The following is a 26083-nucleotide window of genomic DNA, read 5'->3' on the forward strand; positions in this document are numbered from 1 at the left end:
TGCTTGGGTTGTGAGCCAGGTCCCCAGTAGAGGACACAGGAGAGGCAACCACACATTGATGTTTCTCTTCCACTCTTTCTCCTTCCCTTCCCCTTTCTCTAAAAATAAATAAATAAATTATTTGGAAAAAAGAGAAAATGATAGTTTTACAGCTTACTTTATACATCAGAATCAAAGGGGAAGATGTAGGGGGGTGTTATAGGAAATACACTGGTGATAAGTTAGGGAGGTGGGAGAAAGCAATGTAGGGAAATGTCTGGGGCTAGATAAAAAGTGAAAAGAATAGACACATACTGGTACTTCTTTTACACAGTGGGTACAGGATAGTGAACAGTTAACAATTAAAATGATAATAATAACAATAAAGGGATTTGTGGTCTCTGCTCTTGTGCTGTGGTTATTCTTTGAGGGATGGAGCAGGGAAGGAAATTATGTTGACATTCCAATGGTATGTTATCTAGATGAAAAAAAAGACAACAGGCTCAGTTAAGGGTACGATTGACCTTTGTTAGGAAAAAATACCAGCCTGGGACATGAACACCCACCATGAACTGCTTTTAGGTAGAAAGTTTTAACTTCAGACCATCCTGTGTGGTTACTTTATGTCTCTGAGTTTGTGAGGCTGCCACGCAAGCCTCCCCTGAGCTTGTCAGGTTTAGTATGCGGCCCCTTTTTCATCTACACATATCATTAATCATTAAGGAAATGAAAATCAAAGTCCTAATATTATACTACTTTACATCCACTAGAATGGATAAAATGAACAAGTCTGATAACATCAATCTGGATTAGGATGTGGGGTAGCTGGGACTGACACATATTATTGGTAAAATACTTTGGGGGAGTGTCTGGTAGTTTTTTTATGAAGTTAAATATACTATTACCTTATAACTCTGCAATTCAATGGCTAGATTTTCACCCAAGAGAAATGTCAACATATGCCTCCAAAAAAACACGTACCAAAATGTTCATAGCAGCTTCATTCACAATAGCTCTGAAATGGAAGCAACACAAATGTTCATGGAAAATGAAAAAATAAATTGTGCCATATAGATTTAATGTAATATTACCCAGCAGTATAAATAAATGATCTACTGAAACATGAAACACTATGAGTAAATTTCAAAAGCCTAATGTTGAGTGAAAGAAACCAGACACAAAAAAGCACACATATGATTTTATTTATGTAAAGATAATAAACTAGCAAAATTAACCCATGGCAACAGAAATCAAAATGGTGGTTGCTTACGGGGGTGGAGAGTGATTGAGTGGAGGAATAAGGAAACTTTCTGGGATAACTGAAGTGCTGTATATTTTGATTTATGTGTTGATTACAGATATATGTGTATCGATATCTATATCTCTTTATATCTGTATCATTTATCTATATCTATCTCAAAACTCCTCTAACTATACCTTAAGATCAATGCATATTGCTAAATATAAATTTTACTATAATAGGGAAATAAAGAAAAAAGCTCAGAGCAATAGACTGGACTCCTTCATTTCATTTTCTGGAGCTACACACAGTCAGAAGCTGGCAAGTCAGGTGCACGGAGGGGTGGTCAGAGAATGATGGGTGGGCACAGGGTAAAGGAAGAGGTGAACATGAGCGCAGCAGAGCATTGGAGAGAAGGAGGGAACTCATAGCCATCGTGAGTATGAAACCTGGGGGAAAGGGAAGAGTGTCTAAGAAAGATGTTTAGGGAGCTCTGTTTGTTTGAAACAGTGTCAAGACCCTTGGCTTCACTTCAAGACACCCTGAAGCACTTCGATATTCTTCTTGGCTTTCAGACACATCATGCTGCTTTTGAAAGTGTCACCATACTGAGATGAGGCATAAAAGGATGCAGGTTCTTAAGGGCTTCAGGCAGCACGTGCCGTGCAAGGGTGTTTAATTCTTGGTACTCGGACAGGTTGGGTGGGGGTGTTGATACTGAGTATAAATTTGTAAACTGCTGATTTCCTGGGTGAAAGTGGGCTTTAGAGGAAGTCTGCAGGGTCCTTACATCATCAGTCAGTAAGGGATGGTCTTGAGAGCCTATTTGTTTTAAAGAGAAATTTTGCAAGTGTTTTATAAATGAAAAATCCCAGTAATTTCTTTACAGGTCACTAGTGCAGTGTGAACCGCCCCGTGAATTTATGCTCTCTTGCAACTTGTTAGTAGTGGTTTGGAATTGCCTCTTTATTTCTTTGTTCCCAAGGGGACTCTTGGGTTTCCCTGCCTGGTGTGAAACAGCCTGGAGCTAGGAAACCTCAGCAGAACATTCTGGGCACAGCTGGAACTGACTCTGTTTACTGCTCAGCCCCTAACGAGACCAACTACTTATGGATTCAGCTTTGGTGTATGAATCCCTAGGCCACCAACTCCCCCTGCTGGCCTGGAATTTGCATCTTACTACTCAACCCTTTTCCCCATTTGGTGTGATGTTTTAAAAAATCTCCTGGGAAGATGAAGATAGCAACCACAAACATAGCGAAATGTTTACATATGACTGAGCTCCATAAGACTTAGCTGTTACTGCACCCAGACCCCATCGTCCTGCCCACCCTTCTGTCTTTACCCACCACACCTCCGGCCCTTCTGTTATCCCACTGAGACCCTAGTTCTCACCTCCACCTCCCAAGGCATCACTTACAGCAATGAGGCACGTCTCAAATAATGTGTTTTTTCTAAATGCCAAGTATTTGAAATATTCCCATAAAATATTTCTAACTATGAACAAATTTGTGCTTACTAGTTTTTCGTATTTTGAGGGGCAGGTATTGTCAAAATCTTGCATGCCATCTGATTGGAGGGGAGGATTGAGAGCACAGGGGAAGGGTGAGTAGGTAAACACTGAATTATTCTGAACAGTTCTGGGAATGATACCACATTTTAAAATCAACCCAGAGTGGAAAATGAAAGGTTGCTTTCAGGCATGACAGTCTAGCATTTATAGCATTTAAAACTGTTTCCAGTTCTCCCAGAAGACAGATATCATGAAATCTTTCATGAAATTCCAAATCTGCTCCTAAGATGATGTTTTTTTGAGGCATGGAAAAAGCCCACAAACACTGAGGGCTTATGGAGGTGAAGGGGGAAATAAGTCTGTTTGTTATTCTCTTTGGGCTGAGTGAGAAGGAGGCGGGAGTGGAGAGTGGAGTCCTGACCAAGAATTTGATCATGTTTAAAGGAAAAACTGTCCCTCGGAAGGCTGTCGGTGCTGTGCTCCCAGACACAGGGACCTGCCGTGAACGGCCTCTATTAAGCAGACTGCCTTAATGAGCATTTGAATAAGCAAATCTAGTCTCAGTTCTGAGTAGGAATGGAGAATCTTATAGTAAGTTAATACGAGTGCAATGGTTGGGGCTGCCAGTCATTTGGGGAGAAGGGGACCTACCTGGGAGCTTCCTGGGGTGAGAAGGACGAAGAGGACACTCTCGTGGGGATAGCCTTATAAGGATTGTCACTGAATAGCATTGAGGTTCCAAAAACCACTGAAGCACTTTGGGAGTTATTCCATACCGTGAGCACGGTATCTGAGATGCGCTTCATGGCTGAGCCCCGAGAGGTGTCTTGGCACACTTGGCTGGGAACTGCTGACCTCGGGGAGACAATGGGGGCGGCAGGTGTGACGGGTAAAGACAGGGGTGGGGGCAGGAAGTGAGAACTGGTACTACTAATAACCAAGCTTCACTGAGCGTTCGCTCCATGTCAGGCTTTGGGCACTTTCTGTGTGTTATTTTATTGACTCTTCACCCTGGGAAGTGGCTAATAATCCCATCTGGCACAATTAGTAAATGGTTCACCCAGATTTAAATTCCTATTTAGTGCTTTATTCTTATGGGGCATAGAGAAAATTTATCATATATAATTCTTTATTTGAATAAAATTAAAATCAAACCAACAGATATTGATTGGTCATAGTACAAGGCCTTGTGGGACATAGATTTTTGGCTGTTCAGCCTTAAAATAGAAGGTGATTCTGCCATTTGGGACAAGATGGATGAACCCAGAGGATGTTATAGTAAATGAAATACCCCAAACACAGGAAGAAAATTACTGCATGATCCCACTTTGGGATGGAAAAAGTGTGTGGAATTTGAAAAAGTCGGGTACATAGAAGCAGAGGATAGAATGGTGGTCACTAAGGGCAAGGAGGTGGGGGATTGGGGAATGAACGGGGAGATGCTGGTCAAAGGGTGCGAAGTTTCAGTTGTGTAGGACGAGTACATTCTAGAGATCTGATGAACAGCATGGTGGCATTAGTAATAGCCTACTGTGTACTAGAAACGTGCTTGGGAAGTGGATACCAGGTTCTCACTCACACATGCATGCACATACTTGCAACCCTAACTGAAGTGGGTACATTAATTAGCTTGACTCTAGTAATCATTTCACTATGTGTATGTATACCAGAACATGTTGCACATCATATATATTATGTATGTGTAGATATACACACACATACATACAGCTGTTACCTAAAAATAAACTTCTTTTTAAATTAAATTTAAAAAGATAGAAAGTTGAATATATCAGGTGTGACTCCTCAGCCCCTCTAAAGCAAAAACAAAGAACAAAGCATATCTACTTCTACATCCATTTTATCTTCTGTTCCAGTCTCAGTCCTTGGGCCACTCATCAACCCTTTGTTTTATGCCTTCAAACTCCCCTCTCACTAGCTGTATCCCTTCTACCTAGTTTTCCTCTGTCCAGCTGAGTGATAAGAAGCTATTTTGAGATGGTGTGCCGGGTTTCCATTCTTCTTCTTCTTTTTTTTTGAGAATGAAGGAGAAGGGAGAATTACTGCTCAGCTCTTCCCTCACCTTAAGGAACTGCTGCTGTAAAAACAGCTTACAGAATGTGTTGGCAAAATGAAATGTGGGTCTCAGAAGATGCTATTTTTAAAAGAAAACCTCCAGCAAAAAGTAAATGTTTTGTCTCTCCTTCAGCAAGTTAACTACGGAGTGAGTAAAACTTGAACCCCAGGGCTTAAAGAGCAAAATAGTGCCCACTAAGGAGGGACAGTTGTCTGGAAAAACCAGAGAACACCATGTCATGTCATTAAAGGTTTGTTGTCATTTTGTGAAAAAGCAAGTCTTATTTGGTACAAAGCTGAAGAAGTGGAAGTGAACTGTTTCTATTTCATATGATGCAATATTTTATTTAAAGTGGAGCTCATATTTTAACTTAAGCCATTTTCAGGAATACAGATGGGCTTCTTCTTGAACATAGAATAGATTTCCTAGACACAGACAGCCCTAATTTCAAACATTTGGCTTAATTTATGAAAGGACTTGAGAACAGAAATAGAGACAATAACCAGTCATGAAGCCATAGCCCAAATTATATGTGCGGTGAAGTAAGATTGGGCAAATATATAAGATACTTTTGCCTAATAAATGTTCACTCGTATAGTCACTTATGTCCTTTCGCTATTCCAACTTTTATGGACCTTCAAGTGTCATTAAATAAAGCAGATATTTGACTGCACATTCTACGTCATAGTGCAATGTCCTTGCCCACTCTTAGCTTACACTCCATGCCTCTGTGCCCCCCAACCCCACAGAGGTGTGGGTTAGACAGTCATGGCTCTGATTTTTTGCTAAGACTGTTAATTTCACCAAGGATGCCTTCCTCTTCTCTTAGAGTACTCAATTCCTACCAATTCATTGAAATCTTTTTTAAACAAGCAAGGTTTAAGACACAGAACTCAAATAGGGAGTGATCAGTATCATAAGAATGAAAGAGGTCAGTCCTATGGCAATTCAGAGGAAAGGAAGATTACTTTGGCTGAGTGCATTAGGGCAAGTTTCGTGGAAGAGGTGGCGACTGCATTGGACCTTTATATCAAAAAATGAATGAATTATGAGTAGGATTTGATTATATTGATGTAGAATGGGGAAGGAATTCCATGCAGAAAGAACATCATGAGATAAATCCTGGAACAAGGAGTGTGTGAAACAGCTCACTGTATTTTTTTATGGGAACACATGCATTATAAGTGAAATAAGAGAAGATAGGTTATAAAGTTGGGTTAGGGACACCATGGAAACTGTGACTGCGAAGTGTTGGCGTTGGAGGCTCAACAAATTCTATTCCCTTCTTGAGTTCAGAGCCAATTAAAAGATCTTGGGAGTCAACAAATTGAGACATTATTAGCAGTAATGCTAATTAGAGACTCTTCTTTCAGACTGGTGGCCAAGTGGGCTTGCTAATTAGACAGAATTACCAAACAGACATGGGACGTTAATTCAACGAAGAGACACTGTTTCTTTTTTAAACAATCATTTACTATCCTCATACTGTCTTTGTCTCACCTCCTATGCAGTTAAATGTGAAGCAAATATTTTCCCCCCAAACGAAAGCTTTCAAGCCCAGGTGTTAACTCAGAACATTGTGAAGTGAGTTGAACAGCTGTCTGAATGGGACTTGAGTCAATCTGTAGAGATTCTAACTTGTAAGGCATGCTTTGCTTTTAATTTATTTTAGCAGCATGTTTCAAGTGGTCTCTTCTTGCATAAAAATACCTCCTAAATTTGCATTCCTTGCCCAAATATCAGTCATACAGCTGTTATGTTTATAATGTCCATTTCTGTACAATGATATTAAGTAAATGTATTTTGTGCTCTACTTAATTAGTTTCAGATGTACATATTTCAGGTACTCCTCTGGTCTCACACATGGTTATTGCAATATTATTGAATATAGCCCTATAGAGGTGTGACTATTTTGTAACTACCGTTGCAAAGTCACCTTTCTGTTTGAGATTTTTCATGCCACATGACACATATGGTTTCAAGAGGGTTGAGAAGTCAGGTGTGGGGCCCCCAGCCTCACTGCCCATTTGCCCTGTTGTCTGGTCTGGGCTTTTGTTCCCATTTGCAAGTGACCCTTCTCTTAGAGAGGCATTTGCCTCAGTCCATCAGTCTTTTAACTTGTCCTCTTCTTCTTCAGCACGTTATCTTCTCTTGCAAACCCAGCCCCAGAAATTCTCTGATCCATCCTTTTTGCTTCAGGAGTAGGGATGGTTCTAGTCCTGAAGTGGAGGTTGAGGCAGAAGGCTTCCATCAGATCCGCACAGCTGTGCACGGCCCAAGGCCGGTTCAGACATCTCTCACGATGGGGGCTGACAGTGGTCCTAGTTCATGCTGATGGAGCCCGTGTGTCTCCGGGATCACTAGAAAAGCCATGCTCTTCCCTTTGTCCGTGAGGCTCTAGATTCGGCAGAAATAGGATCATTGCAGCATATATATGTTAAATTCAAAAGTGGGATCTTACTGGACCTGTACATTTTTACAACTTTTGTTTTTAACAATGTATTCTGTTTATTTTTCTGTATGTGCACACATGCATCTGCTCTATTCTTTTCAGCAAATGCGTACTGTTCTGTTGTGCAGTTTTAAATGAAAGGACTCCACTTTGATGGACCTTCTGTATTGTTCCAAATTTTTTACTGGAAAATGAGAATGTCTTCGACATTTACTGAATGTGAAAAGCATTTTCATCTTTCCCGATCTAAATAGTAAAAATAATATAAACAATAATGAAAAACATTGAATCAGAGCTCATGTAATTATTTTTGAAGTTAAGTATTTTTATGTTTAATGAGTTGTACTTATCTCACTTGATCTCTCAGCATCATTTACAACTTCCACTTTTAAGCTAAAGGACAAAGTCTATAACTATGTTGCTGGGTGTGTTTTTTTTCTCACAGTTAGGAAAATGAGTTGGAAGGGTAACTAGGTTTTTTTACTTGAGTCACAAGATAGATGGAGGTGCCATGTGATTGGAAAAGGCTGAGAGAGAAGTAACTTGGGGCAGTGGGTTGGAAGAAATTGAAATATATATTTGGACGTTTCATGTGAGGTGCCCATGAACTGTGTCTAGTGGGAAAGTTGTGGAAGTCTTTCATACGTGAGTGTGGAGCACAGGAAAAGGGTTCACGCTGGAGAAACAAAATTGGGCTTGCCCTAATACTGGAGACATTGAAAATTGTGAGCCTGGATGAGATCACCGAAACGGGGAATCCAGAGAGAGAAAAGGAGATGTTTCCTCGGCAGTTTGAAAGGACTGGTGTTTGTGCGTATCAGGTATGTTTGAAAATAAATCTCACTGTGAAACCCTTGAGGTAGGAAGAAATAACAGGAATGGGATGTCAGCTTTTATACTCCCTGTTTGTTCTGCCAAGTCTTACATGAGGTTCTCACTGGCCAAAGAATTTACATCCGAACTTCAGAAAAATAAAACCGTAGAGGAAATATTCAGCAAAGATCCTCTTGTGAATTTTTGTCATTCAGGGATTTATGGCATTAGACATTGTGAATATCTCTGGTAATCATAAAGCTTGTGTAATACAAGTTCAATTTTGGGTACACAAACTGTTCCTGATGATGTAATTCTTTGTGTTTCTAGATAACTGTAAGAATACTATGGAAACATTCAGTTGAAGATCGATTTGTGTTTTAAATATGAGTTTTCTTTCCTGTTACTATAGTTTGGTGTTAGAGTGGCACAAAGTATTTGAAAACGATGGTTGTGTTGAGCAAATACAGGAGTTCACACCGCAATACTGCTTGTGAAGGTGTAATAAAACAGAGGGGAACGGTACATGCAAGGCGATGAGAAGAACCAGAACTAAGAGAATTTTACTCTTGTTACCAGTGCTGTTAATGATAAACCATTAAAAAGAGACTTTGGGGAGAATAAAAGAAACTATGGCCCCCCAACAATGCAGCAAGAGCACGAGGATTGTAGACTACGTCAGGCAGACGAGGATGAGGATGCTCTGAAGGAATGTTCTGATGGTTAAGATAAAGGGGAGTCAAATTTATTAGAGTTGTCCCTAGTGGGCAGTGTCCACTACGGGCAGTATGTGTGCTTTGGAAAGAGGGGTGGTCCAAAGACTGAGCCCTAGGGCGCTGGAGTGCTGCGAGGCTGGGAAGAGAGCACAGCCAGTAAAGGAAACTTAGCTATAGAGGAGGGAGGAAGGTCAGAGAGCGGTGTGTGGCGTGGAAGTGTTCCAGTGAGAAGGAGACGATGAACTGTGTTAGGAGTGGCTGAACAGGATGGAACAGAAGAACCGGGTCTTGATTATTAGACTTGGTAAGAGGTCGCTGGTGAAGTTGCCCACACTGTGTTCAGAGAGCATATGGGGACCATCCTGTGTGGACTCAGTGCTGAATCCAACTGTCACCGGAACATTTTTATCCTGTTTTAACTGCAAGACCAGCGATTGGCTGAGTACTTCAAATGTAAAAAGTCATTTTGTGATTTCTTTTCCTTTTTTTTTTCCTGCTTTCTGTTTGAAGTTCTATGTGTGGGTTTGTTGTGTCAATAACTTTGTTTTTTCAGACAAATTGTTATATGCTCATGGGTACAGCACATAATTTTGGAAATTATAGTAAGAAAAACATTAAAGTGAGTTACTTCATTTTAAATTTTATCTAAAATGCAGTTACTTTTCTCTAGGATATTTTTGGTGTTTTGCTCTTTTTTTTTTTTAATTGGGCTCTCTGGCTTTTCTGTAAATGTCACTGAATTAAATGATATGATTGACAATATATCATCCTATGACTTTGAGTTAACTTTCGGATTTGGGGTGCTGATGTGATTGGCTGGGTAAGTGACCACCAGCAGAGCTGCCCAGTTGTTGGAGAGAAGACTTTCCTAAATGGGGTTGGGGGAAGCTGTTCTGGTGAGGGAAATGCAAATCAATTCACTCCACCATGGAACATGCAAACATGCTTTCTGGTGCCAGTGTTCTCCTTATACCCCCTGTCCCCCTGACACCTGCGTGTGGAGGAACCCTTACCCAGGGATAAAAGGAGTATCTTTCCTTTAACACTTAAGAAAGTGGCAAACAGCCCTGGCTGGTGTAGCTCAGTGGATTGAGCGCCGGTCTGTGAACCACACGATTGAGATTCAATTCCCAGCAGGGTAAATGCCTGGGTTGCAGGCCAGTTCCCAGCAGGGGACTCACGAGAGGCAACCATACATTGATATTTCTCCCTTCTCTCCTTCCCTTCCCCTCTAAAGATAAATAAATAAAATCTTTTAAAAATATTTAAAAATTAAAAAAAGATACTGCTAAACATTCTTTACATTTCAGGAAGCTAATAATGGAATCAGGGAGGTATTTATATCCTATTAATATTTTGCACTTTTATGGTGTCTCCATTGAATTTGTGAAAGATCAGGCTAAGGGAGAGCAGTTATGAGTCAGATTCATTTTAAAGTAAAATCATCAGGTTCATCTCCATCTATAAGAGGTGCATGGGAGCGAGAAGCGCACAGGGGTACCACTGAGAGTGCTGGAGTGTGCCTCTGAGTAGATTCAAGGATAAAAACCTCCGGAGATCTGTGGATCCCTCACTCAGCCCCATAAGGTTGTGAGAATAGACTCTGGTCAGATGCTTCTCTGATTCTCTGATTTAAGCAGCTATCTCAGGAGAAAGGGCACACCAAGGCCATTTATTAATCAGGATTTCCTCTTGAAGGTTTGGCAAAGCCATTTCTACTTTCAATAGAATTTATTTAAATTTAAATTTATTTAAATTGCCAACATTTTATGTATCAGTCAATGGGTATAGGGAATTATAGACCTCATAAAGAGGCCAGATTAATTAAGGGCATTCAATACCAAATATTAGTTGGTAGACTATGTTGTTCTGGAATATTAGGCCAATAGTTTTAGGGAGATGACTACAAACCGAGAAAAATGCATTCTTACTTTATGATTCTGAAACTCAGAATCTGAACTGTTAACCTAAATTGAAATCAGTCCCCTTGTCCCACTTTTCATTCCTTATATTTTGCTTTACCAAAAGTCCAGATGAGAAAAAAGTGTAAATAAGGAGACTTGTTTTACGTAAGCTAAATAACATGTCAATATGCGCTGTTAAAGGCTGAGAATGAGTTTTAGAACTCAAAGGTCATCGTACTTATCTTCCAATCAAGCCAAAGTTACTGAGAATACCATATGGTTTTAGAAGATATATTTGGTGTCTTTGGGAACTTGAGGCTACTAAATCATTAACAGCTGCCAGAATGGAATAGACCAAATGTACTTGGAATTTAGTCCTTTGTAGTGGGGAAGTTTGTGGGTTTCCTGGTTCAGCCCATCTGATGAGAAGAATAACTCACAAACATGTTAGCTAGTTGCACAGGATGAAATTTTGCCAGGGAACATGATAGATGAGAGTGAAGATAAATTTAAAAGACTGTGTCATTAGTTGAAAAATTTAGGGAAAAAGAGGAAGGTAATATTGCCAATTGTTAAGAGTTTCATCAGGTGCAGGGTTCTCAACCCCAGAACTGTTTATACTTGGGCCAGAGAATGGTTCCTTGTGGAGTTTTGCCTAGTGCTTTATAAGATGTTTAACAACAGCTCTGGTTCAACCCGCTGGATGCCATCCGCCCCCTCTCCCCAGCTGTGACAATCAAATATGTCTCCAGACATTGCCAAATGTCCTCATGAAGCAAAATTGCCCCTGACTGAGAACCCCTGGGCTGTACTACACAATAGCCCCCAAAGTCCCACTCCAGTAATATGGTCAATGTGGAACGGAATGAAGGGTGCTGCCTGTTGAGAACTTTGGTTGTTGAACTTGTGACTGGGATGGATGGGGTTTCATTTGGGAAACATAATAATTAGGGTATAGCTCCTGCATATACAGTGTGTAGATGGTTATTAGATCGGTTTTTTAACAACCAGAGTTAATTTGACTACAGTAGAAATACTATTAATGTAGGTAAGTGATTGCTTTCTATTGTGCCTCCCTCCAAAACACCTGTAGGGCTGCCCAGGTAGGAACCCACTGGGAAGCCTTGAGTGGGTATGGCTTTCCACTTGCTTAAATTTCACTGCATAGTAGAGGCTACTTAGAAATCTACATTATTTTACGCGCTTGTCTTCAGATGAAGACCTAGAGGCATTTGTGGAAAAGACTGTATTCGCCAAACATCTCTGCCATCCTTCACTTTCCCAGTCTCTCTCCCAGTTAGGGTAGGGCCATGTAACTAGTTCTGTGCAGTGAATAGGAACTGAACTTAACTGCTGGGGTGAGGAAGTTCAGAACAAGAATGCCTCCTCCACTCTCTCTTCCACTACCATGACGACTTTCGGGCCTCAGCAGTACAGGTCCTATGAATCAGAGAAATAACTGCTTTTTTTTCCCTCTTCTCTGTTCTCTTTTTATAAGATGCCTATTAGGGGGATGTTGGACTCTGAACTATCTGCTTAATTCTCTTTCATTACCAATTGGTATCACTGTATCTATTTCTCTACTTTTGGGGAAACCAGTTGGGATTTGGCCCATGGAATAGAAGGTTCAGCTAAGACTCAAGAGCACCGGTGTTACTGCCAGTTGATTTTCCTTGTGCTAGTGCTGTTCTATGGAGAAAGCCACGTGCACATTAAGTAAACAGTTACTTGGAATGGTGTTGCACACAATCTAACAAGTTCTGCACTAGAGGAAGTTCAGGAGGTTTGGGAGGGGTTTTTTTTCTTCAATAAATGAAGGGTGAACTGACAAGGGGTAGGACTTGGGTGGTAAGAAAATATGATCGTCTGCGAACCAGACGATCGTGGTTCGATTCCCAGTCAGGGCACATGTCTGGGTTGCGGGCCAGTTCCCGGCAGGGGCCAGTTCCCAGCAGGGGATGCACGAGAAGCAACCATACATTGATGTTTCTCTTCCTCTCTCCTCCCCTTCCCCTCTAAAAGATAAATAAATAAAATATTTAAAAAAAAAAAAGAAAAAAAAAAAAAAAGAAAATATGATCGTTAATAGCTTGTCCTCTGCTGTCCAACTGCCTGGATCTGAATGCCACTTTTAACACTTATTAGCTATGTGATCTTTGGCAAGCTACTTAAGCCCTCTAGGCCTTACTTTTCTTATCTGTAAAGTGGAGGTTGATACAAGTTATATGTAATATGTATTAAGCAATTAGGATAGTACCTGTTCCATAACATGTAGTTGTCTGCCTTTTTCTTCTTTTCTTCCCTTCTTCCTTCCTTCCTCCCTCCCTCCCTTCCTTCCTTCCTTCCTTCCTTCCCTCTCTCTCTCTCTCTTTCTCTCTCTCAGTTGAGCTTCCCTTAAAGATCTTCTTTCATTGTAAGTACTATTTCAATGCTAGCTATTAATTGGATTTCAAAGCCTTTGAGCTCAAAAATATTTTAAGTTCCATATAGCCTATTGTATTTCTCACTAAATACTCTTATAGTTAGTGTAAATAAGTTTAAATGCCTTTCATAATTCCAGTTCCTTCATCTTTTCCACCACGCACATGCCCACTGCCAACATAAAAGGTATTTATGGGCAAAGGGAAACATGCCCTTTCCTCTGGTCAGTGAGTTATTGCTCCATGTCAGTGTGTGTGTTTCTGTGAGCAGAGCATGGGCTGGGTCTCATCCCTGTGCATTCCCTGGTCTGTGAGGTCTCTGTGTAGGACTCCGTCTGCAGGCTCTGTGGGGCCCCTATGGGGGTGTTACTCCTGCAAGGAACCTGGCTTGGAAAACTCAAGCCGCATACTCCAGGGTGAATTCTGTCCATTGGATTTGATTACTAGTAATTGTGCTACCCATGACCTTGGTTTATCTGCTCTTCCCTTGCTGTTCTGAAAGGGTGGGGGTGGGTTTTGAACCCATCACTTAAAGGATTTCAGTGTGAAAGGGAATCCACAGATATATTGTCAAGTTGTTAGCATGGGGATGATTTTAAGCCCTTGAGATTAGATGAAATTACTCAGATACAGTGAGAGGAATAAGGAAGCAAAAGGACCAAGGGCTGAGCCCCAAGGAACTCACACTTTCAGAGGTCCTGTGAAAGTATAGGAATGGGTAGAGGAGACTAAATGAAAAGGAGAACTCACAAAGTGAGGGGACGTTGTCACAGAAGGTTAAGAGGAGAGAGAAACAAAACCAAAACCTACACTCTGTGAAAAGCTGTGGGGGTTAGTTACTTGGTTGTGCAAGTCATGACGGTAATTCATGATCAACTGACGAGGGCTGCTAGCATTCCTCTTTCCTCACGGTCAACCTCCTGTCTCATAGGTAAAGGCCTCCGACGCGGACGCAGGCGTCTACGGCTTGGTTGAGTATTCTCTTTATGATGGGTTCCAGAGCTATGAAGCTCCTCAAGCCTTCCAGATTGATCCGCATGATGGGCGAATCTGTGTTTCTCAAGATACCGACAGGGAAAGGGATCCAGCCACCTATGATCTCTTGGTGAAAGCTAACGACGGGGTAAGTCTTACATATGAAATTTTGAACAGACTCAAAAGTGAACCACTGGGTATACTTTAGAGAGTACCAATGATTGTCAGTGGCTAATATTGTTTCATTAATCATTACCTCTATTTCTTTTTGGCTGGAGAATTTTGAAGCAAATACCATCCATCATGTTATCTCATCCATAAATCATGATTTTAAAAAACATAACTATAAAAAATTAACATTAATTAATATCTAATATTCATCCATTTAAAAATTTCTGGATTATTTAAAGGTGTCTTTGAATAGTCTGCTTGTTTGAATCAAGATCCAAATAAGTTCACAGATTGATTTCATCATTTATCTTCTTTAAGTTTCAATCTGGTAGTCAGCTCCCATCCCTCTTATTTCCTTGTAAGATACTTATTTTTGGAAGAAATCAGGTCATTTGCACTGTAAATGTTCTACATTCTGAATGTGGCTGGTTACATCCTTGGGATTTGTTTAGTATGTTTTTTTAAAAATTGTATTTCCTATAAACTGGCATTTAGAGCCAGAGACCTGGTTAGTTTTAGGTTCATTTAGGTGATGCCATGTGCTTCTTATTGCATCAGCAGACACATACCATTATTTCATTATGGGTAATGATATGGTGATTTTGAATTTTATTATTCCTTTTGCATTTATGGTGTGGGATGTTCAACTAAGAACAATATTCTCTCATTAACTACTTGATCACCTCGCTACATGATTCATACAGGAAAGGCAAGTTATACTTGATTATTTCTCTTTATCAGTTTTTGCAATAATGGGTTGGTACATTTGCCCTGTCCAAAGAGTGCTGATGATGTTTTCCTTCATCCCTTCATTTCCTTCATCCCTTCATCTTCTTCAGCAACATATGAAACAGATCAAATATGTTTAAATTCTTGGATTTTTAGCATATTCAATCTGTTTCATATGTTGCTGAACATCTCCTTTCTGATGTACCTATTGACCCATCTTAGATCAGTGAAGGCCCCTTGAAATTGGCTCTTACATCTTTTTTTCCCAAACTTTTAAACTGACATTTAAAAAACATGCAGAAAAGTGGACAAATGACAAATACAGCTTCTTGGGTAAATACATGCACGAGAGCAGTTGAAGAAACGTTACTAGTACCCTAGAAGCCCCTCTCTTGGCTTCTTGCTATGACTACGGCTTCTACCCTGTCACCCTTTAAGAAAAAGCACTATTGACTTTGAACACCAAACATTGCCTGCCTATTTTTAAACTTTCAGTGAATAGATTTATATAGTATATGTTTTTATTGCTGCTTTTGTCCAACATCATTTGTATGAATCATTTATTCTGTTGTGTATATCAATAGTTCACTCATCCTCACTGGTTTGGAGCATTTTTTTCCTGTGAATTCACAATAATATTTAATCTATAATTGAATGTATCCATCTTTATTGCAAGTAGTGCTTCTACTACCTATCTCATACATTGCAATTTGGTGAACAAATGTAAACATTTATAGTGAGCGTATATTTAGGAGTGGAATTGCTAGTTTATAAGAAAACCAAACACTTTTCAAAATGGTTGCACCAATTTATACTCCCCCCAGTGAAGTATGAGACTTTCATGTGCTCTGCATTGTCCCCCAACATTTGGTATTTAATGTCTTTTTAATTATAGCAATTCTGCTACTTGTGTAGCGGTACAGCACATTGGGGGTTTACTTTGCATTACCTTGAAGACTAATGAACTGAGCACTTTTCATATGTTCATTTGGCTATTTGTTTATCTCATTTTGTGAAGTGTCTATTCAATACTTTACCCACTTTCTATTGTACTGTTAGCTTCTTTTCTTGTTGATTTGTATGAATTCTTTGTATTTTTGGTGTTCAAGTTCTTTCTTGGATATATTTATTACTTATGCCTTCTCCCATTCTCTGGCTTGCCTTTTCATTCCTTTATTGGTGTCTCTTGAGCAACAGAAGTCCTTAATTCTAATAAAGCTCAGTTCATCAATTTTTACCCTTTACAATTAGTACTTTTTCCCTTTACAATTGTCCTTTTTATTTCTATTTTTTTATTGTTGTTCAAGAAGTTGTCTCCATTTCCCCCGCACCACTCCCTACAACTGTCCTTTCAAAAAGTACTTGCTTACCTTAGGGGCATGAAGGTATTCTCTTAAGATTTCTTCCAAAAACTGTATTGTTTTACCTTTTGCACTTACTTTTTTAATCTAGCAGGAGGAAAGCTTATTTTTCTGCATGTGGATATTCAGTTGACACAGCACCATTTGCTGAAACGATCATTCTTTCCTCGCAGCACAGAAGTATCACTTTTATCATGAATTATGTGACTGTATATGTGTGTGTCTATTTTTAGACACCCTATTTTTGATTTATGTGTCAGCTTTGTACTATCTCCATACCCTTTTAATTTTTTTAGCTTTATAATAGGTTATGATACATGTATTCTTTCAACTTTGCTCTTCATTTTCAAGATTACCTTGGCTACTCCTGACCATTTACATTTCCAAGTACATTTTAGAAACAGCTTGTCCAATTTCCATTCCATTATAGCAGAGATACACATTGTTTTGCACTTTTTATTTTCAGTTAGTCTCTTTTGAAGACTTTCTTCATTTCTTTTTGATCTGCTTACTAACCACTCCTTCATGTACATGGGCACTGCTAACACCTTTCTGGTTAAGCTTTCTCTTTTGAAGTTAACAGGAGAATCTACCTACTTATGGCATGAGTTGATGGGACAAAAAATGAGTGTAAATATACTTATTATAAGTAAACTGTAGAAACTCAAATGAAGATATTCAGTAAAATTACTATGATCTATTACTATACTCAGTAGAATTACTGTGAAGTATTTGATTAGATTTTACCAACCCCTGATTATGAGAGCCCAGGAATACTTTTTTCTATGTAAGAACATGTGGGAAGCAAAAATAGGAATAAACAGAGGAGCTTAAATTCATTGAAGTCTGTGCGATTATTTAAAGCTCAATATATGCACATGCAAATATTTATCCAGGGCTTCAGAAATATATCCTTAGTAGATTTTAAAGCAATTGTAAAAGGCCATCTCAGAATTGCATAACCAGTTTAAATCCAATACTGCAGGAGTCAAACATCTGTTTCTAATTAGTTGGTTTCAGATGATTTTGTAAAAGTATATATATAAATTATCTTAACAGAAATAAGATTGTTTGATGCCAGAAAAAAATTTACTGCCAAAACGTAGGGCATTAATTAGGAGCATTTTCAGTGGAATAAAGGATACCAATCCAGATATTTAATTTAAACCTTCTTGCTTACTTTTTTCTGTTTCCATGTCGAACCCACTCTCCACACTTACTCTGGAAATTCCTTCCTTTCCTCTCAGCTTACCAGTGTCTATGGCAATATTCAAGTGCATCTTTAACCAGGTCACTCTTCCACAAAGCTTTCCCAGCTTGAACAAAAAGAATGCATTTTTCCTCCCAGCCAAAAGCTATTTTCTTTTCAAGATAGCTAAGAACGTGTTTACAGGCTGTGTAGCAGCTTTGGTAGTTTTTAGAAATCAAAGAAGAAACGATCTTCAAAGTGATGATTGCTGTGGTCTGAAAGTTTGTGATCCTCCAAATGTAGAAGTTGATGATATTAGGAGGTGGGGCCTTTGGAAGGTCCTGAGGGTGGAGCCCTCATGAATGGTATTGCTGCTCTAGTAAGAGAGGCCCCTGGAGAGCTCCTTAGCTCTTCCATCATCCGAGGGCACAGCCAGAAGTTGGCAGTCTCTGGGTCTTCACCAGAACCTGGCCATGCTGACACCTCAATCTTGGACTTCTAACCTTCAGAACTGTGAGAAACAAATTTCTGTTGTGTGTAAAGCTCCCAGTCTGCGGTATTTAGTTACAGCAGCCTGAACGGACAATGATGTATGTGAATCAGAATATTCTTTTGTAAAAACCTCTTGTTTCATAGAAAAATCCTCTAACAAAGCAAAATGTATTCTAGATTATTGGACCAAAGACATCCTTCCTGTGGGTACTTCATATTCCAGGTTTCATCCTCTTGTTTGGGTGATTCATCCTAAGCCCAGCCCAGGGACAGATGGCAGCTGGTCTGCACCCTGCCTGGTTTAGTGTAGGTTTTATTGTTATTTCAGTGTGGGTGAGGAGATAATTACCATTGTAGGAACAGTTTGTTGTGTGTGTGCACATGGGAAACAGTGGGATCGGGAGGCAGAGGGAGAGAGGAGGAACTTCAGGCAAGGGTCTTTATTGTGGTTTCCGAGGGAAGGAAGGGGAGAGGTAGAATACGCAGGCTTATGATTGGCCAGTTTAAATAGGTTTGGTGGACTCCTGGGGCAGTGGGGCTGCCTCTCGTTATCTGGTACCTGGCCTTAGAGTGATTAGGGCAGACTCATGGTGGCCTGGAGTGCGGAAGGCCAAGAAAGGACACGGTCAGGGTGTGGGCTTTTGATTGGTTGGTTTACTTTTGAGAAGCATGCTCACTGAATCCTGGATCAGCAAGGTCCTAAATGTCAAAGTGTCAGAATACAGCAAATAGAGTGCACTGAGAATATGCCGCTCTGGTGCAGAGTCCCCTTGAAGAGGAGGGCAGAGGGTTCACTGGCTCTCCTGGTCGACTTAAGGCCACACGAAGGAAGATCCCTGTAGCTACCTTGTCTCACTCCAAATTCTTGGAAGTAGCACCCAGTGAAACTAAGGGAATTCACCGTTCAATTTAACTGTTGTCCCAAGATAGCACCTTAAATCATCAAAGAAAGTTTTTGGCATAGCAGGTAACTTTCAGCACTTTTTAAAAAAGATTTTACTTATTTATCTTTAGAGAGGAAGGGAAGGAGAGAAATATCAATGTATGGTTGCCTCTTGTGAGTCCCCTGCTGGGAACTGGCCTGCAACCCAGGCATGTGCCCTGACTGGGAATCGAACCGCGATCATGTGGTTTGAAGGCCCAAGCTCAATCCACTGAGCTACACCAGCCAGGGCAGCACTTTTTTCTTCTTTGTGTCAAACCCCATGCAATTCCATACAAGCTTCACTCAATTCTGCTCAGTCCTGGGCAGACAGTCCTCAGACTCTTCCTCAGACACCACCAATGAGCTCTTCCCTTCGCCCTCTTCCCCACTTGCCCCTCTGCTGTCATCATCTCTCACATTCATCTCCTGCTTTCATACCCTGTATCTCATGCCCACCCTTTCCCAAGTTTATCTCCTCCATATGCTCTTGAGTGTGTGGATCCACCTCCAGTGTGATCTTCCATTCTGTCTTGCCTTTGGGACAAACAACTTCAATCATTCCTCCATTCATGTAGAACGTGCTTCATGGCCAGTGCAGGCTTGGAGTGAGACCTCGGCTCTATCAGAGGGCACTGGCTTGTCAGAATCATCTTCCTCCTTCCAGCGTCTGGGGCAGAGGGCACTTGTTTAGCAGTGATCACCGTCACACCCTCTGCGGCCACTACTTCGACCATCCCCAGGGCTCCCGGGTGCTGGCTTCCCCACATTCCAGTTTGTTATCACCTCCAGGCTCCACTTCTTTTGGCTTCCCCTACGTTTCCTCTGCTCTGACCCAGGGCCCCTCAGCTGTCCCACAAACCAGCAGTTCTTTGCGATGTCATAGAATACAGGCCATTAACGAAGCTGTCCTCCAGGCTTTCTCCCTCTTCCCCACCGCAGACACCCTGGGGAGCAGCGTCTGATGGTTCAGGGCCGTTGCCACTGTGATGCCTGATGTTAGAGGGAGGCCTCTGAGTCCACGCCCATTTGCCTTCTCTTCTTTCCCCAGACTTCAGTCAGAACATATCTGAATGCAGAGTGGGTTTGTCCACCTTTGTCAACTGTTTCCAGTAGCCTCCATAGATGGTTATTTCCCCCATGAGTGGTGGACATTTGGCAGCCCAATCTGGGTGCAAGGCCAGTTGCTCACAGGGACAGCTTGCTCCATATGAACGTGTCCAGGTTAAAGGCATACATGTCATTGTAATGCTATAATCCCTCATACGCTCATGGAAACTACCCAAAGAATTAGCTGTCTTCCAGGCTACCATCCAGTACCCACTTTTACCTAACGACCCCCGTGTTGATTTGGCTCATTCCCAGGTTTCTGTTGCCAAATGCAGGACCCTTTAAAGATCCGTGTAGTAAAGAGGATCAATTCGTCTTTCTCAGGATGAGCAGACAGTGACACATTCAACGTGGATAAAGGTGGGGACACAGTGTTTCTGTGGTCTGCATCTTTTTAGCATCCGGTGTCTGGACATGGGCTATCAGGGCTTCAAAGTCTCCTTCTTCCGTGATGTTTGGACACCTTCTTCTCCACTTAGGTGGCCGTCTTCTCCTTCTTGCCCATCACGTGAGTCCGCAGAAGTGCAGGAAGACCCAAGAAGAGAGCTGCGCATGCAGCCCACCTGAAAACAAGTTCTCCTGGAGGCATGCCTGGCCATGCATTTTTAAAGACAATATTTAGAAGAGTCTTCCCCCTTCCTCTAAATGACAGGCTTTTAACAGCTTCCTTGCTTTCTCTTTGTTTGGACCTAACACTGCTTCCCATGTTCGCCTCAGGATATATGAGAGCAAGACAGGAGACTCCGTGTGTGTGTTGTCCACCGGGCAGTGTTTATTCTGTTGCCTGCAAAATATTAATATATTTCTTCCATGATGAACTGTACATTTCTACAAGGTGAAGTCTGCACCTGTCACAACTGTTCTGTGCAGTATCTAGTCAAAAAGATACGTCCCTAGTCAAAAAGGTTGGCAAAGATATAGTTGATAATGTTGACAAGGACTGGGTAGGCTGTCCCTTAACTAGTGGTCTAGACTGGATCAGAGGAATAAATGAACTCAGACAAGATATTTTAGGTTCAAGATGTTGGATTCTAGGCCATAATGGATATATTTAAGACAATAAACTACACTTAGACGAAAGACCTTTAACTTTACAGAATTACCTTGACAGTTTGTGATTTTTCCTTTACCCTTTCTCTTTCTAATACATGTCTTGAATGTGCTTTGGAAGAAAATTGCTGTGAGCTCATTTGCTGGTGTTACTAAGGTACTTATTTGTCCATAGAATAATTTTTTTCTTATACCTAGATGTTTTGGGGGGTTTTTCCTACTTAATCTTGGGATGACTGTCAATATTTTTAAAAATTCAATCACTTCTATTTTACTGGTATCACTTCTGAAGTAACCTATTTTTGCTGCTGCTTTAGCCGTTATTTATCTCATCTGTAGAAGCCATGAGGGTGCTATAAAGTTATGCAATAGAAACAAATAATTGGATTACATTGGAAATCAAATGGGCTTTCATGATAAAGCTCTATAATTTAATTATTCCATATTTATATATAAATTCCTGTTTCCTTTTTCCATTTATTCTCATCACGCAAATGTCTCTTTTTCTGGTATGTACATTTATTAACATTCTATTTCTATTTTTCATGATGTCTTGAATTCTGCAGCTGAAACATGTGTCTGAGATAAAGGCATTTTGTCTCTATCTGAGCATCCCAGGCTCTGGGCCAGGCTGTGTCACACCAGCAGAATAGGAAGTAAATTGACTTTGCCCTTCGCCATTATATGTTTTCATGACAAAAGCTGGCTGTCGAGCTTGTGCTGCAGGGTTTGTGTGTAAAGCAGATAGCTCTCTAGAAGCGAACTTACTGAGTAAAAGGGCACACTCATTTTTTACCTTTTTACAGCTTTATTGAGGTGTAGTTAATAAGCTGACACCTTTGAGATTTTGTTACCTACCTGTAAACTGGACTGAATTCTGACTTTTCTTAGTTTCTTCACTACTTGGCTATGACTCATCAAACCAGCATCTACGATTTTCTGCCACACTTCTGATTTGGAGAACTTCTGAGGGTGCCACTGAACCTTGCCGGAAGGGACCACAGCTAGTCCTCCTCGCTACCCAATCACAGCCACCCTGCAGGGTCCGCATGAAAAAGGGCTCCTCCACACTCGGGAACTGCACGCCACCTACAGATCTACAGTCCTACTGCCTTTGAGGACCTAACTCAAGAATCCCCTCCGCACTGAGGTTCCCACCATTCACTGCTCATAGCTCAGGGCAGCTTCTGAATGATAAAGATTTGCATCCTCTCTCTGCAGTTCTGAAACCCCGAAGAGCTCACTTGGGAAAGTTTTAAAAACTCATTTGATGAGAAACCTGACTTGAACTGACAGGAGGCTATCCATGGTTTTTATTTTGTCATTTTATTTTCTCTCTCTTTCTATTGTTGACACTATCACAGACGCCCCCAGGTTCCTCTCCTTTGCCTGCCTCCACCTGGTCCCCACCCCCTTCCCTATGGCCATAGCCACACTGTTGTCATGATTTTTTAAATTGCTGCAGAGTAGCAAGTGCTTGATTATGGGATGAAACTTCAGACCAGGCATATGCACAATATTACCTTTATAAAATCTGAATAATTCAGAATTCCAAGACAGATCTACCTGGCCCCAAGTATTTAGGATAAGGAGTCTATAAAATCTTATAATTGATGGTGATTAACCACTATAAATGCTTTCATACGTGTTATGTCACTTCTTCCAGCAATAAGCCTGCAAGGTTAGCAGGTAGCCCTGCTTGACAGAAGAGGCCACTCAGAGTCAGGGACTCCCTGACTTTCTTGAGGCTGGGGCCCCAGATGTGGGCACATGTGGGCTGTCTGCCAGACAGCAGACCCAGACCATTTGGCTTCAGACTGTTCCACTGGGCCACCCACCTGGCTGTACAGCGTCAGTCTCCCCCATTGCAAGTCCTTGTAAACAGGGACTCTGTCTTCCTTTATCCCTAAGGCTGAGTCTGTGGTTGACATTACCCCTCGTATAGTCTGTAAACAAGCCTTGCACGAAAAGTAGAATTGGTACCATAGCAAACCTTGAAGAAATCTAATCTAAAAGAAGTCACCAGGGTCTTTGGGGACACACCTGCAGATCTGCTATTTACAGACTTGTTTATCTTGGGCAAATCCTTAGCTTCTCTCTGCTTTGGTTTTCTCATCTGTTAAATGGGGGACACCATAAAAGTCTGAAAAATGGAGATTACAACAATTGAAGGAGAAACTGTATGTAAAGTACACTTAAAACATTCACAAGTAGTTACTATGACAAAAAATTTATCTTATTTGATAAATTCAGCAGCTAGAAGTTGAAGACATAAGAAAGGAAGACTAGGACTAATACTGCAGAAAGATTCATTGTTCTGTGACAATACACTTCTCACTTTGTCCATCTAATATGCTGCCTGGTTCTGGTAATGTTGCCTGACTTAGGATCTTCATGGAGAGCCTAGGAATTAACATCTTTGTTCTCAAAGATCTTGAGTGAATATTTCCTCATCTTTTTACATCTTCCCCACATTCTCATTACTACTATTACCTGTTGTCTCAGCCCCTCCTCAGACCTAAGGGACATCTTGAACTTGAGCAGAAATAGAAAAGGAAGGGGAAAGGGAAGGTAACAGGAAGTCACAGCAGGAAGGAAGATCGTTTGGGGAAACAGCGGGGTCTCTGTTTGACAGTATGCAGTATTTTCTATCTGCTTACAATCAGCCTTCGGTCCCCATTACTCCACCTGACCTGGGGACCACCCGGACCTTCAGGTTTGCTGAAGATACAGAGCCAATCTGCATTTTATGCGTACAGGCTATATGGAACTTCCTTTATTTTTCTTTCTCCTGTTTTACTTCATCGCTGGCACGGCCCTGGCACTGTATTGAGCTGAGAACAAGGAAAATCATACTTTCTAAAGATGTAATTCTTACTTTATTTTAGTCCCCAAAGTCTGAGGTATATGGAAACTCAGAGCATGAGAGCCACTTCCAGACTCGTCCTCAATGTCATCCTGCACAGCAGTGGACCTCCCTTCCGCTCCTGTCAAAACTGCCTCCCCACTGTCTTTCTTTTTCCTCCTCTGTGCCTCCCTGCCACAGCAGAAAAAAAGAAACAAAATTTAAGGGTGAGAGAGAGCAAGGGAAGGGGGGAGGATAAGTGAGTGAGAAAACCCAGGCTGTGTGAGTTACCAAGGATTTTTGTCAAAGATGAAAGTATCACAGTGTACCAGATACAAATGGAAAATGGTGCCTTAAAGTAGGAACATGTGTTTTTACTCTGGAAAAGTAAAAATTACAGAGGATTATTTTCTTCTGTTGTATTGTCTCTGCTTCTCCTTGTTTTGAGATGGAGGCAACAGAAAATAAACGGTATCAGATCTACTTCTCACTATTGCTTTTCTAAAACTTGAACGACTCAGAATTCCGAAGTAAATTTGGCCCCAAGTATTTAGGATTCCCTTCAGTGCTGCCACTGATGATTCCAAACAGCCCCTGACTGATTGCCCTCCTTCCAGCCTTGCTGGCCTCCAGCTTGTTTTGAATACTGCAGCTAGAGTAGCAGTGAAAATTAAGGTCAAATCAAGCACCTTCTCTTTTAAAAACCTCCTGACAGGTCAAAGCCTTGGTCCTTTCAGAGACTGTCAGAAAGGACCTCCGCAGTCTGTCCCTGCCTTTCAGTTCCCGGAGCAGGCCTGGGACAAACACTGCCACACTTCTGCCTCAGGGCCTTTGCACTTGCTCTTTTCTTCTGTTATGCTTTTCCAATCCATATCATTGAAGTCTAGCCCCCCATATCAGTCAGTCTTTAATTCAAATGGTACCTTCTTAGTGAGGCTTTCACCAATGACCATTTCTAAAATTGCATCCTCCACCAATACTTCCTTACCCCTTCTCCTTACCAGTTAAAATTGCTCTGGAGATAAAGGTGAATTTTTGTTCTCTTTGGATATCAGGAAAACTTTTTTAATACCTTTGGCCTCTAGTCTGAAATTACTGCCTCATACATGCTTAAGTGCAATATCATTTATATTTAAGAATAAGTGCCAAAGCATAGATATCATGATGTTACACACAAGCTCATCTTCAAGGAGCTCATCTTTAAGTTTTATGTGTTTCAAAGGTCTGTTCTAGGATCTTTGTCGGTTATTCCATATCCTAGTGTTCAGGAGAGATGCATTTGTAATCCCTTCTCATTTGTCTACAGGGTGGACTAAGTGCCCAAGCTTTTGTTCGTGTGGAACTGGAGGACGTGAATGATAATGAACCTGTGTTTAACCCATCTACCTACGTGATAAGCATTAGTGGCCAGACTCAGCCAGGAACTGAGATCGTCAATGTTCTCGCCACTGACAGGGATTCTGGGATATATGGAACAGTGGCTTACGAGCTCATCCCCAGTGACCTGTCATCCTTTTTTACCATCGACTCTACCACAGGTACGTGACCTTGGAACAGCTCTCCTCCAAAATCAACATCTGTGATACAGCCAGAAAATTACCAAGTGATTTTTTTATTAGCAGAATGTCACAAAACTCATATCACTTTCCAGAAGGCCATGAGGTGTATTGAGAAGAGCCAGGGCTGTAGTTAGATTAGACCTGGACCCGAGTCCCAGTTTGCCTCACCTTGATCTTATGATTTTCATTGGCCTCAGTCTCCTTACCTGAAAAAAAAAAAGAAAGTAGTGACAATTATCCCTATGTTGCAAACTTTTCATGAGGAGTAAAGGCAGAAAATTATGAGAAACAACTGGGCAGTAGTGGTTTTCTTCTGTATGCCCACTAAGAATATTGCATCATTTCAGTGCGCGAACGTTTTAGTGCAAAGAGCCTTGGACAGATACCCCTTCTAACTGGGTCTGGCATTCCCTTAATCTTTTGGGGTCTTAAGTTTGCTTGGTTTTTGTTTTGTTTTGTTTTTAAGTAATACCAAAAGCTCCTTTTCATTTTCTAATACAGTAATTGTGTTTCTGCAAAAAAAGACCGGTGAGCAAACTGAGTTTGGGGTTGTTTTTAAAGAAATAATC

The 26083-nt window shown here is 41.0% G+C and overlaps 1 protein-coding gene across 1 annotated transcript in view; it reads left to right on the forward strand.

The window, feature by feature from the left end:
- DCHS2 (dachsous cadherin-related 2) overlaps window positions 1-26083 on the forward strand; it is a 178625-nt gene that overhangs the window by 75590 nt on the left and 76952 nt on the right. The window contains exons 2-3 of the mRNA XM_037058360.1: window positions 14043-14234; window positions 25262-25493. Of these exons, the coding sequence (XP_036914255.1) occupies window positions 14043-14234; window positions 25262-25493 (424 nt within the window). The remainder of the gene's footprint in view (window positions 1-14042; window positions 14235-25261; window positions 25494-26083) is intronic.

The sequence above is a fragment of the Sturnira hondurensis genome, unplaced genomic scaffold (assembly GCF_014824575.4).
Source record: "Sturnira hondurensis isolate 20B ecotype Veracruz unplaced genomic scaffold, ASM1482457v3 Scaffold0010128, whole genome shotgun sequence".
NCBI lineage: Eukaryota > Metazoa > Chordata > Mammalia > Chiroptera > Phyllostomidae > Sturnira > Sturnira hondurensis.